This window comes from Crocuta crocuta, unplaced genomic scaffold, assembly GCF_008692635.1.
Source record: "Crocuta crocuta isolate KB4526 unplaced genomic scaffold, BGI_CrCroc_1.0 scaffold64, whole genome shotgun sequence".
Classification (NCBI taxonomy): Eukaryota; Metazoa; Chordata; class Mammalia; order Carnivora; family Hyaenidae; genus Crocuta; species Crocuta crocuta.
The window spans coordinates 9,575,810-9,594,392 of record NW_027530640.1 but is presented as its reverse complement, the minus strand read 5'-3'; the positions used below and the strand labels follow the sequence as shown (position 1 = coordinate 9,594,392).

Genomic DNA, 18,583 nt, shown 5'->3' with positions numbered 1-18,583 from the left:
TTTTCTTCCTGTGCAACTTCTGCCTGATCTGTGCCCTATCCTTTTCTCTAAATCCCTTAGTCCTTGCTTGACAGGAGATACTGGTCTGTGACTTCAGGAGGAGCCCTTTGCCTGTCATAAACATGGTTTTTATTTTTTCAATTGGCTCCAGACATTTTACTTCCATCTGGGTGGCTTCTGCTATATCGTTCAAAGCTTGGGATTATATATCTCCCTTGTAGTCTAACTAAAAGTGGAATTTATGATTTTATTCTGCTTATATTATTGATTATACGATATTTAGGAGGGAAAATGGGAAAATGCCGGCTATTTCATGCTGGGTTATTAGATACTAGGTTTCTAAACAGACAGTTTGGATCAAAGATAGTAGTGTTTCTAGCAATAGAATAATAGCTTCTGTTTCATCTTTATTTCTGGCACAAGGTCCTCTCTGAGACCACAGAGTTCCCATGAGGCTTGGATACCATTTTCTTTTCTTGCTGGGTCACTCTACCCATCTATGCCCCCAGGCTTCCAGAGTGGAAATAAATTTAGAGTGAGTTACATGAGCTAAAGGGTGAAAAGAATAGTGAACCAAACACTGAACGTGGCAGGGTTTGGAATAGCTGAAGACACCCTTTATGGTTTCAGCAGGCACTTCTTCCTTAGGCTCTGCTTCACTATCCTGATCTTCTGTCACTTTGTCCACTAGAAGCATGGAAGTGAGGATGCCAGGCCATGTATGCTCCATGCATCCTCAGGACCATTCTGTTCTGGCCTTAATCCCAATTGGGAGTTTTTGAGCCCAGCTACAACCTCTACCCTCTTATTTAAGACACCAGCAGCCTCAGAGGCAGTGTTGGACTTTTGTCACAAGAAGGGTGTGGTGCTACCTTCCATCCCGTTAATCCATATACCCATGTGTCCATCCACTCTGGTCCAGGAGAGGGAGTGGTGGTGAGAGGAGAGGAACTACCTGGACATCACATTTCTCTGCCCATATCTACTCCTGGTTCCCCACCTAATCATGAGTGGAAGTGTGTTCATGACCTTCTCTAACCCCCAAGCTAAAAAGGCAATCTCAGGTTCCATACACATCCTAGACCATCAGGATCAGATAGATCTCTGGTCCCAGCTTTGGCATTCATGGTCCTGCATCCATCTTTTATGGCTTCCTGACTCAAAAAATAACAGTATAAGTTGATCTCATGTTTAAAGGTAAAAAGCACACATGTGTATACTGGTGCTTTAGGTGTTGAAAGACACAGAGNAGAGAGAGGGAGACACAGAATCCAAAGCAGGCTCCAGGCTCTGAGCTGTCTGCACAGAGCCTGATGTGGGGCTCAAACTCACGGACCACAAGAGCATGACCTGAGCCGATGTAAGACGCTTAATCGACTGAGACACCCAAGTGCCCTGAATGGAGATTCATCTTATATGTACCCTAAAAATATGTTTCCTGTCACTAAAACCTCCTGCAGATATAGGCTAAGGTCCTATATGCCAGTCCTGGCATTGTGAGTGCTACCTGGTAATAAGACAGTCCTTGAAAAGTATATAAGCATTTATATAATCTCTAATATATTGGAGTATCTTTAGACAGATATATGTAGCATTTTAAATATATATGCATTTATGTACACACATTTATATATGTTTGATTTTTATATGTTTATGAATGAGACTTAGATCTAATCATGCTAAAGTTGGTGTGTTTAATCCAAGCAGTGTTAATCTTAAGTATAAACTAGTTAAAAAAAACAGTCACTTCATTCAAATTGGCTTCCTCATTATTTTGATGACCTTCCTCGACTGTCTTCCCCTTTTCTGAGTGCTCCCCACACATGACCTCAGCTAGAGTCCTTCCTACTTTTGGAAGCCTTCCCAGACTGTCTTCAGTCACTTGAGCTTGTAGATTAAGAAAATGCAGAGTAACTGTCCGCCTGCCTCTTTGCAGTGGGATGGCCCACACAGGGACTGACCGTCATCACCTAGCCCCTTTCCCAGGTCTCTGCCTGCCCCTGCTACTCACATGAGTCGGGGTTGAGCCTGTATCCCAAACTTGTCCTGAAGCATCTGCCATTGCTGATTTTAGGTGAGAAGAGCAATTGTCATTTCTGGCATTCAGTCTTTATTAGTCAAGGACCATGAAGCCCTTCAGTCAAATTGCTGGTTATGATGCTGGTTTTTTTGTTTGTTTTTTACAGCACCGCTAATCTTTTTCAGATTTCTCATGTAGGGAAATGCCTACCCCCAGTGTCTGGGAAACACAGTTAAAGCCATGGTTGGTATTTGCAACCAAGATTTTTCACATCCACTTTTTTTTTTTTTTTTTTTTTTACCGTGTAGTGTGGAAAAGGCTGTGGATTTTATCAGAAGCTTTAAAAGCTTATTTCATTTAGCTAACCTCCCTGCTCTAGATTATTCAGTGGGAAAAATAAGTGTTACTCTGCTAATGCACATTTACAAATGTTGTGTAAATTCTAAATGTATTTCTTTTTCCACATGAAGGGTTATCATTCGAATCAAGGGAAACATTAAAGTCTCCTCAAATCAGGTTACTAAGAATAGTCATAATGGGGTTAATAGGGATATTTATCCATCTATGCTTGTAGGCTCTACCATTAATTAGTTTAACTCATTTTCCTTCAAGTTTAATGTCCGTATTTTAAGTTCTTTCAAAGATTGCTTTTAAGGACTTTATTAGCAAGCTCCTGAATACTGTGGCCCTAATTCCTTTGCCAGGCCTGCTGTCTACTGAAAATGGTGCATTGTCCCAGCATAAGAGAACATGCATCTGTACTGATGTTTTAGGCTCTGAAAAGTAAAAGCTGGATTTACATATAACACAGTTTAATCTGAGCAGATGTAACCTGGCTCAAATCTCTGTTAGTTGATCTCTGATTAGAAATGGAGATTCACAGGGGCACCTGGCTGGTTCATTGGGTTAAGCGTCTGACTTGGGTTCAGGTCATTGATCTCATGGTTTGTGAGTTTGAGCCCCACATGGGTTCTTTGCTGACAGCTCAGAGCCTGGAGCCTGCTTTGGCTTCTTTGTCTCCCTCTCTCTGCCCCTTCCCGCCTGGCACTCTGTCTTCCTCTGTCTCGAAAATAAGCAAACAAACAAAAAAAAAAGAAAGGGAAATTCACCTTGTTTAAGCTTGAAAAAATCCCCTCAGGAAACTTCAGTTGTGTTTTTGGTCACTAAACTAACTTATAGCTGAGAGTTTATTTTCTGTTACCTCCGAGGGGTGAGCACTACCAGTTCTGGAAATTTCTCAGAGGAGAAAGAAGATGGTGGTAGTGACTGCCTGTTGGTTTCTGAAAGCTTCATCTTCACAGCAAATCCTCACCACAGCCCAGTGTGGTTGATACTCTTAGTGTCCCCATTTTGCGTATGAAAAAAAAAAAAAATAAGAGGCTTCGAGAAGAACATGGACTTAGGTGGAGAACAACAGCTCATGCACTGGGAGCTCGTATTCAAACCCAAGCCTAGGCCCACAAGCCCAGGCTCTCAGCCACAGTGCCGGCCACCTGTTCGTGTGCCTGGGAGGGAGTGCTGTTCTGCCGTGCACTCAGTTGCTTGATCCTTATCTTGTGGAAGAGGCTCTGGTCCTGTGGGGAGGACTGGGTGGAAGTGTAGGTGCACACACCTGGGGTTATGGTATGAGAGCAGATCAAGTGAACTTCCAACACAGAGAGGTGGATTTGTTGGTTTTTTTTTTTTAATGTTTATTTATTATTGAGAAAGAGAGAGAGAGAGAGAATGAATGAGCAGGGGAGGGGCAGAGAGAGGAGGAGACACAGAATCCAAAGCTGGCTCCAGGCTCTGAGCTATCAGCACAGAGCCCAACACAGAGCTCGAACTCACAAACCTTCAGATCATGACCTGAGCTGAAGTCAGATGCTTAGTGGCCTGAGCCATCCAGGCATCCCAAGAGATATGGATTTCAATCTCTATTTAGCCACTTACCATCTGTAGTAGAGTGGACATGTTGCCTAACCTCTGGAAAAAACAGAGGAGAATCGTATCTAACTGTCTAGCTTCAGCTGGTCACTTGAGTACATTCCCATCCAGTCCTCCCATAATGCTCTGAGCTCCTTCTGTTCCTCTGCACATGAGGAAACTGAAGACTGGAGAAGTCACCTGTCCAGTCTCAGCCAGGATGGCACAGTGGGCCTGAAACTCAGCTCCATCCTTCCACAGAACCTAGTTACGCTCTCTTGCTGCCCCAGTTAACCAGGATGTGGTTACTGCTTCTGAAACCCTGCTAAGTGGAATCAACACTCACCTCTTTGAGTTCCAGTTTACTAGGGTCCACTTTCCTAGGGCATTGCAGCCTCGGTCAATCTCCCCCTCTCTCCAGCTCCCCTAAAGTACAGCACCCCTCTGCAGCATTCTCACACACTTCCCCAACCCTGGGGCACTTGGCATGTGCTCTGTGTGCAGCAGCACCGGGGCCTGGTCCCTACTGGGAAGAGGAGCCTCCAGGTACCTGAGGATGGCATGGAGCCTAGGTGTTCCTGAGCAGCTAAGGAAGCTATCCTTGTGTTTGTTCCTGTCTGGACTCTGCTTATCCTCTAATCCGCCCTGAAGAAGCCTCAGCTGGACTTTTTTGAAGGAGTTGCTAATTGCACACACTGAGTGCAGTGTTGCTCTGATTAAGTAATTAAGCACAACAGCACCTAGGAGGGCTGAAGAAGATTGCTTTCACAGGTCTCCATTTCTGAGAGGCCTCCCGGCCTGCTCCAGAGAGAGCTCCGGTCTGGCCCAACTCTTTAATTACCTTCAGAGGCACTAAAGTTTAAATTAAATTCTAACTGTTTTCATATTAACTTCTTCCGGAACCCTGAGCTAAGCTCTGGTAAGGCTAGAGGGGCAGAACGCAGTGGCTTCATGTGACAGGTGGAGTGTTTTTCTTCTTTAGCTCTTTAGCTGACGGATTTCATGAGTTACAAGAGTTTACCAGTAATGGGTGCCCTCACAGAGGTTTACAGATTGCCTACAATGCTTGCGTGTCAGATTTGCCATTTTCAAACATCCACCATTAGGTGTTCAAATGTGGCTTCAGTTAGGATTTTCACACACACACACACACACACACACACTCTTCACTCCTGCTCACTCTATTAGATATAACACTCCAGCTCTGAATGCAGAATGTCTGCCCCACCTCCACTTTTTATATCCTTCCAAATATGTTTTTCTTAATCTCTCTGATTATCTCCTTTCCTTCTGTCTGGTTTTTTGTATAATCCTCTGAGAGGCCTTTCTAGAGTGTCCTCCAATGCGCACAGCCATTAGTAAGCTGAGACCAGCTTGAAACACCTGTTACCCCCTTTGGGAACCCTTTTGAAAGGAGCTGGGATTGCCTGGCTTCTGTCTCCCCACTTCCAAAACCATTACCGATTTGAAACTTCCTCACCAGCTCTTCTCTAGCCCTTGGCTTTGTCTGAAGGAGACAAGGACGGCAGTGTGATGGTGGCCCAGGGGCAGGCAGGAACCATCTACTGATACTTAAGCGACCTTTTCTCTCCTTCAGTAGGTGTTTTCTGGGCTCACTGCCCCACAAGCAAATACTCATAGATGAGATCACCCCTCCCTTCCTCCCTCAACACCTCCCTAGTGCTGCACTGACCCTGTAATGGCTTCTCTCCCCAGTAGTATTGGCACCAGTGCCCCTTCTGCCTCTGTCAGTTGGGTCACTCGTGATGTACTCCTGCTTTACATGCACACCGTCTGGCTCAAAGCCCCTTAAAGCTCCAGGCCTTGAGTGCAGTTGGGGGTAGGGAGAGGGTGCCCAGGTGGGAAAAGTGATCGCATTTTCTTCCCTGGGCTATATACTTTCCACGGCGGCTGCGTGTGCCTTATTTACACTTGCTTATTGCATTTTGTTCATATTTTCCAAACAGACAGGACGAGTCCACTGGGATACCACCAAATTACCTGGGCCCTCCTCTGCCTGAGCGCCAGGCTTTCCTGGGGGACAAAGCTGTCTTTTTATACACATTGGAGTAATGTGCAGTGGCACTCCACTTTTCTCTAATGAAGCCCCAGCGGCTGCACATGTGATCCCTGCTCCTGGGAGCAGAACAGGAAGGCAGTAGGCTGCGCGCCCCTTCCATAGGACCGCTCTTCTTGCGCCAAAGCTAATGAAGGCAGAGCCTGATTGCATCCCTCTAATACTCTGCCAGGTGCCTCACCTGCATCATTGGCAGAACGTCCTGTACATGTGAAGGCCTGATGTTTTGATTTTTTCCAAGCCAAAAAATGGACTGAGTCTATTAATTGCCTCAGTTAGTACCACCTCCCCCCAAGCCCAGTTAATGCAAGGAGCCATCCAGCACCCAGGGAAGCCCAGCAAGAAGACAGCCTGCATCTAGATCCTTTCTCTTTCACTTGATAGCTGTGTGACTTAGGGAGCTTTCTATCCAGTGTATTTGTGCTTTCCTATTTGTTTTTTAAATACATATATTTTGAAAAACTCCTATGTATCCCTCCTTGGTAAGGGCTGAGAGAACATAGGCACAGAGATGTCAGCCCAAACCCTCTGTTACAGAGTTTTTCTCTTTGGGAGAAGGCAAACATATATTGCAAGTCGAACCTTATTAATTTGTACCAACCCACCTACAAAATAAGTAAAGGAGAGTTATTTTTTTTTATATCCCAAGCATCTCCTCAGGCTTCAACAAAAACGTAAGGATAAAATTATAACACATTATATAGCCAGTTGGGATACGGGAAGAGGAATCTAAACTGGTTAAGTCCCTGCTATACGCCAGTAGCTGTGAGCTATGTTTTACTGATATTATCTTATTACATGCAATAATGCTATGAGCTGAGCTTTATTATGCCATTTTGCAGATGGATACATTGAAGATTGTAAAAGGCAACAAGAGGGTTATTATGCTCAGTTCATTAGTGTGTTATGGAGAGCACTTTTCATGCCAGTAACTGGCTGCTTAAGATGCTGGGCCCCATGAGGTGAGCTACACCCGAGTGCTGCTCCCATCTAGAGGGGAATACGGACAGTGAATAAGAGGTTACAGGTGTGCTTCCCAGAAGTACAGTGCTGAAAGCACACAAAAGGGAACCCTCCTCGTGTGAGGGTTAGGGAAGTCCTTTAAGAGAAAACACATTAAAAGCAGAGATCTGATGGAGAAATTTGCACTGGCAAGACACTGAGGAGGGTGCTCCAGGTGGGGCTGCTTCTGCAAAGGACAGAGAGAGCAGAGCATGGAGCCTTTAGGAGGGAGACCAGAGGCAGCACAGGGCACCACGATCGAAGCACAGGTCACATTATGGATATGGACTCGCTGCAGAGTGATTAGGAGGCTCTGAAGGAGCTAACTAAGCGGGGAAAGTGACTTGATGACTTTAGAAGGAGCGCTTTGACTGCTGGATGGAGAAGGGAGAGTGGGGAAAGACAGAAAACCAATTAGGATCCTGATCTAGCCTTCTTGGCCAGGAGTGGGGTGGGGTGGGAAGTAATGATGGTGATGAGGACTGGAACAAAGGCAGTGGAGCCAGCAAGAAGCAAGAAATTTTTTAGGTATCCCAGGACACTTCCCTAGTGTGTGTCCTGAGGATGTGAGTGCCTGGTAGTGCCATTCTCTGACCACAGGAGGAGGCAGGAATAAGGCTGCACTCCAGCCACGCTAGAGCAGAGTGAGGGCCTGTCAAAAACACGGGGAGTAACTTATAGAAACAAGGCGGGTATGGACAACTCAGAGGAATAGGATGTTGGCAGGAACATTTGAGAGAATGATGGTAGTTCAGAGTGAGCTGAAGCCCCAGTGAAGGGCAGGAGGGAAAAGAAGGGAAGGGAGAGGAAACAAAGAAGAGTGGCTGGCGTCATTCGCTCAGGAAGGTAACCCATGGGCAAGGGGATCAGGTCTTAGCCTGCCTGAGTGAACTGAGTCCTCTCCCAAAATAGCACCGTCTTTTCCTCTGGGGACTCTGATGCTCTTGGCCTGGGTACCAGACTTCCCTGACCAGGAGGAGAGGAGAGCTCAGATCCCCCCTCTGGAGAAAGCACAAGGAGCGGTTCACCTCAGGGCACCATGGGATAATGGCAGGTGGATATGGTTTTATAAAGGTTTACTCTCCCCCCAAATTAATTTTCCCCAGAAAGGAAATGAGTGTGTGGGAGGTGCCCTTGGAGTCTCTACTTCTGAAAGCATCAATCCTCAGTTCACACCTTTATCAGGGGCTAAGACAGGCCCCTTCAAAGTCAAGCATTCCCTACTCCCCCATTGCCGGCATGTCTTTTTTCGGCTAGAATCCCCAATTTGAACAAATAGCTCTCTGCAGGCTGTCATCTTTATTTTTTCCTCTGGGATGTATCTAGCTCCAGGCCAACTGTGCCTGACTTTGTCCCCATTCGGACCATTCAATGGAAGACAGAGCAAGTGAATAGGGCCCAGTAATTGAGTGCCTCCTATCTCCATTCCGGCCTTCTGATCTCTCTGTACCCAAGCCATTGGCATCTTGCTTGTGCACTTCCCCCTGAGTGACAGATTCGCTCTTTTAAGATTCCAGTGCCTGATTCTGTCCGCCATCCAGAGCCTGTGTACTTTGGAAAGCCTGTGGGAAATTCAACAGCCTTCTAAAGATATAGATTACCTGCACATCTGTCAGGGTTTAGTTAAACATGACTGACTAATTTATCCTACAGTGTGAGATGGGGATTCATTTCCTTTGCAAGTTGACTTGGCAATTTTCTCTGCTCAGAGAACATTTAGAATAGATGGTGTGCATGGCAATTGAGAAGAAATAGATGCTATTAATTTTCCATTTTCAAATGTGAGATTGACTCTAGAGCCCACATCTCACTCCCATCGGGAAAACAGACCACAGCCTCTCCCGTTATGAGCTGCTCAGCATTTGAAAAGTCAGAAAAGTGAGCGTTCTATCCCACTGTTCCAAGTTGGGACCAGTCCATGTCCCTTCTTCCTCAGCCCATCTTTAAAGACCAAAGGGAAGGAGCAGAGGTACAACATATCATGATGAACCTCCAAAAAGTTGGAAATCCCAAAGGGATAGCTAACTTCATCCAATGTTATCTGGCACAGAATTGTGCTATGATGGAAACACTCTCTATATGTATTATCCTCTACCGTGTCCCCAGCCATGTGTGACTGTTGACCACTTGGAATGGAGTGGGTGCAACCAAAGAGCTATCTTTTAACTTTTATTTAAAAACTTTTTAAATGTGTATTTAGTTTTGAGAGGGAGAGACAAAGAGGCAGAGAGCACGCGTGAGCGAGCGAGCATGAGTGGGGGAGGGGCAAAGAGAGGGAGGTACAGAATCTGAAGCAGGCTCCAGGCTCTGAGCTGTCAGTACAGAGTCCAACTCAGGGCTTGAATTCACAAATCGCAGGCTCCTGACCTTAGCCAAAGTCAGATGCCTAACCAACTGAGCCACCCTGGGCACCCTATCTTTTATTTATATACATTATTGTTAATATAAATAGCCACATCTGGCTAATGATAACTGTATCCAGTGCAAGTACCCATCTCTCCCAATTTCTTATGTGGCCAAAGCCAGTTTTGTTGAGGTACAGTTGTTGTACTGGCTTTCTGCATGCTGTGATATTTGCTCTAAGCTTAACCTATAAACCTTCAATTTAAAAATAGTGGCAGTGGTAATTAAAATCATAGCACATGCTCAACAATTGGTATGTACCAAGTACTTTGCTAAACACTTTACATACTTGGTCTAGTTTATGCTCACTTGATATCCTGGGTTTACAGATGAGGAAGCTGAGGTGCTGAGAGGTTGTGACTTGTCTGAGTCATCCAGTTAGTAAGTGGTGAAGTTGGGACTCATTCCAGGCACTTGTGAGCCCAGAGCTGTTAAACTCTGCTGACTGTAAAGACAATTCTCGGTGCCATTTCCTGGACAGTATTTTAAGATACAGTCACATCCTGGTTGTTGAAAGCAAGGCTGAGTATCTTGAGGTCCTTACTTATGTTGAGTATAAACAGTGCGTACACTCCATGCTTTGTAGAGTGTAGCCCTAGATCCTGGCTAGAATGAGGAGCACAGCTACGAGAGCATTAAGACTCTACAGACCCACCTGAGTCTACTCATTGCCTCCTCAAATAGAGAGTCAGGGAGGCCTTTCCCACCTGAGGTCTGTGAAGTGTGGCTCTATTCCCCATCAAACCACATATTCCAGGCTATGGAAAAATGGGCTTTCCTGAAAGCAGACATGAGGAGAGGATCTGTAGGATACTCTTCTATTCCTCTGGAGGCGGATGGAGGCAATGACCTGACTTGAGTGAGAACTTGCATGGACTGAAGGCTGGCCTTGAGTTTGGGCAAGACTGTCTACTCATTCATCACTGCCCCAGTGCCTTCTGGTAGCGAGCCTGGGGTGTTGGCTGTGGTCCCTCTTCACTGGTAGGGTCCAGCTTTAACCTGTGTCCCATCAGCTCCACGAGATACTCAAACCTTGGCTCCGTACCATAATGGTGTTTAGCTTGGCCTCTGTGCTGCCTGTCCCTGTAGTGTTAGAATTTGGGAAAAGTGACATTTGTGGGGTTCGTGTTTTAGTGCCTTCTTACTGGGAGTTTGGCCCCTCGGGTCTTGAGTTTCTGGTGCTCCAGATGCCAAAGGCTGGTTTTTATGCCTCTTGGAAGTGGGCCACTGCCTGGACCCTTTGTAGGGTGTCTCTATACACAGAATTAGGTTAAAACCTGGGAGGAAGGGTAAATCAACTCCCTTTTCCACACCATTGTTCTCTCTTCATGGATTTCTTCCCTCAAGCCTTACTTCAGCACCCCATGAGACCTTCACTGAAGCTGTACCCTGCTATCCACCCATCCATCCATCCAGGTTTTCCTCTTGTTCTCAGAAGGAGTATTCCTTGGCCCCAGTTCATATGCTGTACTCTAAAAGATGATCCAGATAGTTAGAGATGGGCTGCAAAGAGAAAGGACACTTACATGGAGAATCCATCCATCTGTCTTTGGGGGAAAGTCTGTTCAGTCTGCCAAAAAGTCAGCAAAATAGGCCACGTGCACAAATCCCAACCTTGGGCTGAACCAACATTGATACTGTGTGGTACTGGGATATTTTGCTGTTCTAGGCAGCCTCTCACTAAGGACATTGGCTGTTCCCAAGTGTTAATCTCTTGGCATGAATTTAGTAGAAAATGTGGTGTGTGGCAAATTGCAGTTACAAGTTTTATGGGGTCAGCAAGAAGGATCTGTTATGGTCTTTGGAGGCTGGTGAACACCTATGAGACCATTAGCATTTGCTTTAACAGCTCTGAAGCTGTCCAGATTCACTTCTGAACCATGCTGCTTAGCGGGGGAGTTTAGGCTCTCCAGCACATTCCTTACCGGTGATCATTGTATCTTTGGGCTATTTTCCAAGTGGGGGTAAGGAGTTGTATCATGGTTGGAGAGGGAGGTCTGTTTTGAGCATGGCTTTGTGGATGGCATTGCATTTTGAGGGCAGAGGGCTAACAAGAGGAGAAAGTCCATCGATGCACTGTTGATTCCTTTTGCTTTTCTGCAGCCTGCACAGACAAGGAGTTGAGGAACCTTGCTTCCCGGCTGAAAGACTGGTTTGGAGCCCTTCATGAGGATGCCAACCGGGTCATCAAGCCCACCAGCTCTGACGCAGCCCAAGGCAGTAAGATTACTTTACTCTCACTAATTTATTTCATTTCAAATACCACATTTCCTTAGTTCCAATACACTGTTGATTTAACAGTATTTTAGGGTACTCAAAGAAACACTGCATTAAATGTACAAACCAACTTAAAGTATTTTTTGATTCCAAAGCATTTCCCCCTCCTCTATGTAACAGCTTATATTTTTAAAAGTCTGGCCACAAAATTATAATATTTTAAGTATAGAGATTTTGGAAAACATATTAAGTATATGTAAAAATACAAAAAGTAGTTAGAAATCTACTATTGTAACAACTGTAAACATGTTGTGGCATAGACTTCCAATTGTTTTCCTTGCCATATACAAGAATTTCTATGTGCCTGTGTTGTTTTATGACCTCTTATGACCTTTTATCACTTAGCAGCATGCTATGACCTCCTGTGTTGTTGAGTACTATTACACTTTCTAATAGCTACATAGATTCCCAAGCTAAAGATGTAATTTATGTAATTAGACCTCTATTTTGGAATGCTGAAGTCATTCCTCATGTTCAGCTATTATAAACAACACATACGTATCACACATCTTTGATAATTTATCTTTGTGAACATTAGACTTCATTTTTTTTCCATAAAACTCCCAGACCAGTGTTCACCTCATCACTGAAATAGCAGAGCCTGTATTCAGAGCCTTTTCATAAGCTATAGACAAAACTCAGAGTGGGCCAGCATCTTTGTACCTTGATGGTGTCTCTTGCTGCCTTGAACTCAAAGGGCATTAGGGATGGAATTCTTCACACTGTGGCCCATTGGCTCAGAATGTCTTCCTCAATAACACAGTTATTCAAATATGTGGAGTTTTGCAACTGTTGGGACCCAAAGCTTAATCAGCATCTGGTCTTTGGCCAACATAAGAATGATCACATTAAACTTTGGTTATTCTTTGCTGTTCATAGCTGTAGATACTGGTAGAGAATATTGACACAGAGGACAGTTGTTTCACTCGTTTAGATCTTTTATTTTAAGGGAAAGATAAATTCTGAGAAGTAAACACCAAGTGTCCAAAGAGTGGTTTCAGGTGGTTGGGTCTGTGGGAAAGAGGAAGGAAGAATGTTTCTTTCTGTTCCTGCCGGAGGCTTCCCTGAGAGTTAGTGGACAATTAAGGCACAGATGGTCTAAAAGAACTTTTCCCTGGGATCCTCCAGGAGCAGCCGGGCCCCTGGGCTTTGAACAACCTTTCAGTGAAGAGAAGACTGATGTGTGGAGAACTGCTCCTTGCAGCCTCCAGTCCCAGGAGACTTCTACAGACAGCTAGGGAGCTAGCTAAAGACCTGCCCTTGGCCAGAAGCAAATTGAGTCCCCGAAGAGCCTTTAAGGCTTCATGTCCTGAAGTGATTGCAGTGAAGGGAATCTAAAGTAACCACGAGGCTGTAAGAGAGAGAGAGATGCATTGTTCAGGACTTTGGAAGAGGAAACCATGGGACCTTACAAGTCCCATATGCTTGGGGCCAACCAGAAGGGCTGCTCTCTTCCCCACTTCACTCCTAAATACCAGGTGCAGGTATCTTTCCTTTAGAACCTTCCCAATGGGTGAGGAGTGGGCTTGACCTTTAGATTACTGCCCAACCGGCTTTGCGCTTCTCTTTGGTGGTCATTCAGCAGTGAGCTCCTCTTTCCCTAGTAGTAAAATGTTAATATCCTATAAAACTGATGCATGTTACATAAAATACTCTATATAAAAATGTGGAGCCATTTCGTGTCAGAGTAAATTATCTTGCTTTGCTCATTAGCCCTTAAGGACATCCTCATCATAGAGATCGTTCAATCATGACCTTCAAAGAAGTGGCCACATGATGTCCCCTAGTGTTTCTTAAAAAGGGAGATATTTTCTAAGACATGTTCTAAGATACCAATAGGAATAAATTCAAAAATTGAATTTTATGTCTAAAGAGGTAAACTCTGCAGTAGCTAGATAACTTCTCTCAATAAATACTTTTACTGAGCACTTACTATGTGCCCACACTGGTGGAGACTACTGAAGGGTAGCAGTCTTTGCCCTCAAGGAGCTTAGCATCTAATGGACATGCACTGACAGTGAGGGGAAGCAGAGGGTTCTGTGAGAGCTCAGAGAAGAGGTGCTGTACTTACTTCCCCACTTCCTGGACAGTGAAGATCTCTTTGTAAAGAATAAGGCTTTCACAAAGGTGGGCACATTTTGCTATGTCTCCTATTCTGCAAGCAGGGGTTGGTAATGCACACAGAAACCTGATGAGCAGGGAGTGGGTGGTCATCCCCATCAGGACCTCAGTCATGGTCACTGTATCACTCCCTTGTCCTGCCCGTCCTGAAGCGTGGCACCCAAGCCAACTAGACGTCCTCAGGGTAGGAGGATCACGTGAAGCAGAGGAAGCCCTGAGAGAAGGACAGAGAATGTAGACTCAAGGCTGGCCACCTGTATTTGAAGCCCAACTCCACAATTCTATGACCTTGAGCAAGTAGCTTAAGCCTTGAGCTTTTTTTTCTTCCATCTGTAGAGAGGATATGTCATTTTATAGGACTATTAGAAGGATTCAGTGAGATGATTAAAAATAAGGTGCTTAGAGGAATTCCTTAAATAACACACAAGTGAGCGGTGTTTTTTTTTTTTTCATAATTTTTCCTGGGAACCTAAAACCACTTCTAGAAATCCAACTCATGGAACAACATTAAATTGCATAGTGCTTTTGATTTTGACAGAAAGACCAATTTTAGATTTGGGGCATGCCTTCTCTGGGGGTTGTCTACAGTAGACTCAATATCCTGAGTGTTAAGCAAAGTGTTATTATTCTAGGGCGTACAGTTTCCATTGTGGAAACAAATAATTCTTTAAGAAAACTCCCCCCACCCCATCCTCCAGGGAAATAAGAAAGAAATTATTGTCTGACTCAATTTGGATTCCAGATCATGTATCTCTTGAGGGGACTGCAGAAAAGAAGAATAGGGAACAGAAGCAGCTACCTGGCTTGTTTTCCCATTAATGTTCAAACGGCTCGGATTTAACAGTCCTTTGGGACATAATCAGTGCTTCTGGATTGTGCTATAGAGTTTGATTTCACTGCCATCATATTTTTTTTTGCAATAGTTTCTTTTGTTTTGGTTTTTCACATATCTCCCCCCTAAATATAAAAGTATACTTTGCAGAATTATAACTTTTTCCTTTTCCTCACCATATTTGTGCTCTTCCTTTTGGGCATACCCTGTTTTAAGCAAGTCTAGTCAGTGAAAACTTTTTATTTCTATCACATATAAATTAGTATTGGGGACTGGCTCCCTTTGCAACACATGCTTACTTCTCTTTAAGAGCATTTTAAGTTATTTTATTTAAAGCCCTCAAACAACACTATATTCTTGTAGTGTGCCTTTGAGACTGGCCCGTGGAAGGAAATAGTCTCAGGGGAAGATGTAGGTGACATGGGCTCTGTGCCTCTTCTTGGGGTGGGTAAGTCTAGGCTGGGTGGCCACTGAAATGTGCCCTTGTCTCTGCAGGATTTGACACCAGCATCCTGCCCATCTGCAAGGACTCTTTGGGCTGGATGTTTAACAAGTTGGATATGAATTATGACCTTCTGCTTGACCACTCAGAGATCAATGCCATCTATTTGGATAAGTATGAGCCCTGTATCAAACCTCTCTTCAACTCCTGTGACTCCTTCAAGGATGGCAAGCTTTCCAACAATGAGTGGTGCTACTGTTTCCAGAAGCCTGGAGGTAAGGGGAAGAGAGGCGGAGATCTGAACTCAGGGAAGCCACACTGGGCAAGGAAGGCCTGCATATCACATACTGGGGAGGGGCCCTGGGCGGAGGTCAGCAAGCAGAAGAACACAGCTAGAGAGTAAAGCATTCTTCTGATTTTTTAAAAAAAAAAATTATGTTTTTGAGAGAGAGAGACAGAGCATGAGTGGAGGAGGGGCAGAGAGAGAGGGAGACACAGAATCCAAAGCAGGCTCATGACATAGCACAGAGCCTGACATGGGGCTCAAACACACCAACTGTGAGATCACGACCTGAGCTGAAGCCGGACGCTTGACCGACTGAGCCACCCAGGCGTTGTGGCATTCCTCTGATTTAATGGCAGACCCAAAGGCTCTTTTCTTCTCATTTATTTTCAGTTTTTTCATTGGCAGATTAGAAAATTCAAGAGCATAATGGTAGAGTCCATTACTTCAGTCACCCTCTGGGAACATCTCTTAACTATATTGTGCCTCAGGTTTTTCATCTGTCAAATGGGTGTTGAAACCTTTGCTGTAAAATTCCCAAGGTCACTGTGAGATCCTTAATGTGAGAAATACTGTATAAGTGTGAGAGTGTCGTAATTCCCAGTGTCACATGAATTCTCCATGTTCCCCTTAGAGAAAGCCACTTGTCCTTTTCTCTCGGGTAAATACAGATTTATATGAATCTTGTAGACAAGGAGATTTTGGTTATAAACTCCCACTAACTCAAGAAAGGCAATATTTGAGAATATGTGTAAAGAATACAGGAGTATCTCATTTGTTGGAAAGTCAGACAAGAGAGTCCATCTATAGATTCTCAAGAATCTAGGGGCAGGAGCCCTGAGTCTGTTGGAGGCCACATGGTCTGGCTTTACTTCTTCTGCCTTAGCTTCCTGGGGTTGTACCCAAGTGCGGTGAATCACAGCTCATGGGATTAGCAGAGACTGGCTTGTATTTGAATTCTAGTCCCAAGAAATTATGGCTCAGCATAAATCAGGTATCATGGATAACCTACTACAAGCATGGCTATCAGAACCTACACCCAGGAAAGGAAGATGGCTACGAATATTATAGTATTTAAATTATACGTGTGTGTGTGTGCCTGCATGGATTCAGAGTCAGTGCACACACACAGCAGAAAATGTGCATTACCAAAGGGCATGCAGCATAATGTTTACTTCTATGTTTATAGGATTACAAAATACATTCCTAAAAGCAGGATTACTGGTCATAGGGATTGTGCATTTTTTAATTTAAGCATTATTCCAATTTGCCTTCCAAAAAGGTTGTACCAATTTTTACTGTTACCATGAATACCTGGTTCCCCATGGTGTTGCCAAACTTGGGGTCACTGCCAAATTAAGGAACAAGATGTTACATTTCCTCATGGGTCACATTTCATTTCCCTTACTGTAACTTAGACTGAACACCTTTGTGTTTAAGAAATTCCTATTTTTTGTACATTTTTGGTGTGTTTTTAGGAATTTTTCCTAAATTAAGGACCTTAGTACTGGTTAAGTGAGATGTATTGCAAATATATTTTTGCCAACTTTGACTTGGTGCATTTTTGTTCGGAAGAAATTTTTAAATTTAAGAATGCAAAATTTCTCCGTCTTTTATGGTTTTTTAGAAGCTGTATGTCTTATATTAAGGCTAGAATGGTAATATGTACCTTTAGGTACCTTAGGTAAAGGTACCAAATACCTTTAGTATTTCCTGGTACATGATTCTCTTGTGTTTGTGTTTTCTTCAGCATGGTTTGGTTGATTGTTTATTGAACTCTTGTATGACTATTGATGTTTTTGGTGTATCATCAGATAGGGTCATAGCCCCGCCCCCTACTCCTGAAGATGGTTGTTCAGTTACTTTTCTGTCATTTGTTGACTAACCTTTCTTCCTCCTCTAATTTGAATGCTTCCTGTATATTCCTATAACCAATAGAGTTCTATATTTTTAATGTTTTTTATTTATTGTGGGGGAGGGGCAGAGAGAGGAGAATTTCAAGAGGGTTCCACAATGTCAGTGCAGAACCCATTGCAGGGCTTGAACTCACAAACTGAGAGATCATGACCTGAACCAAAGTCAAGAGTTCGCTGTTTAACTGACTGAGCCCCCCAGGTGCCCCTGGAGTTACATTTTTAAGTTTTCTTCTCATAGATACTATACTTCCCTTCTATTTATCGTGCTTCTAAAGGAAATTGATTTTCTTCCATCATAGTTCCCTTCTGGTGGTTGTTTCAGCATTAATTTTGCTCACCGCCACCTTACTAAATTATGATTTTGTTTATAATAGTTTTTCTGGTTGGTTTCCTTTGATTTTTCAGGTGTGCAATCATAGCCTCTGCAAATGGTGATAATTTTTTTCTTTTCTACTTTTAGACCTCTTCTCTCTCTTCTAATCACATCAGCTAGTACTTCCAAATTTGTGTTAAATAATAGCCATGTTCTTATTTTAATAGAAATACTGGAGTGATTTTAATGTTAGCTTTGGGATTGAGTCCATATCAAATCATGTAACTTCAGCCAGGGTTTGGGCTTAGCCTAAGCAAGCAAAGCCTCAGTGTTAGTGCTTCCCTTGAAGGTATAATGCCAGGACCCCAAGAGTGAGGTTACTGCCTTTATCAAGGGACAGAGCTGGTCACCAGGCTATGTGGAGGTCCCTGGATAAGCTTCCCTTTCAGCAACTGCTGAAGGAGGTCAGAACCCCATTGATGGCACATTATGGTATCCAGGAAAAGTTGAGCAAAGTACAACAGAAGCCAATTTGTCATAGTTCTTTTTTTTGTTTGTGCATTTCTCTCACTATTTATTTTTTGTGAGAGGGGGTGGGAAAGAGAATTTCAAGCAGGCTCCATGCCCAGGACTGAGCCCTATATGGGGCTTTATGTCATGACTCTGAGGTCATGACCTGAGCCATACCTGAGATCCCTCTCTCTCCTTTTCTTAAGTTAGGTTCCTACTGCCTCCCTCCTTGGCCCAGAATGAGTCCTGGGAGTTCTATTTGACCCCCACATTTCTTATTTCCTGTTGATTAATGCACATACTCAATGCTAAAGTTTTTTTCCAAAGCACCCTTTTAGCTATAGACCACAGGTATTACATATGTGAGGATTTTTTTTTTTTTACTATGATTAATGAGTAGATGTTCTACAATTAAGCTCTGGTCCAAGAAAATTTTGAGAGAGTGCTTTAAATTTTTCCATGTTCTAGGATATATCTTAATT

The 18,583-nt window shown here is 43.8% G+C and overlaps 1 protein-coding gene across 2 annotated transcripts in view; it reads left to right on the top strand.

Moving 5' to 3' along the window:
• Positions 1-18,583, top strand: part of SPOCK1 (SPARC (osteonectin), cwcv and kazal like domains proteoglycan 1) — a 498,253-nt gene that overhangs the window by 470,500 nt on the left and 9,170 nt on the right. For both annotated transcript variants that reach the window (XM_077768682.1, XM_077768681.1), the window contains exons 7-8: positions 11,511-11,627; positions 15,133-15,354. In XM_077768682.1, the coding sequence (XP_077624808.1) occupies positions 11,511-11,627; positions 15,133-15,354 (339 nt within the window). The remainder of the gene's footprint in view (positions 1-11,510; positions 11,628-15,132; positions 15,355-18,583) is intronic.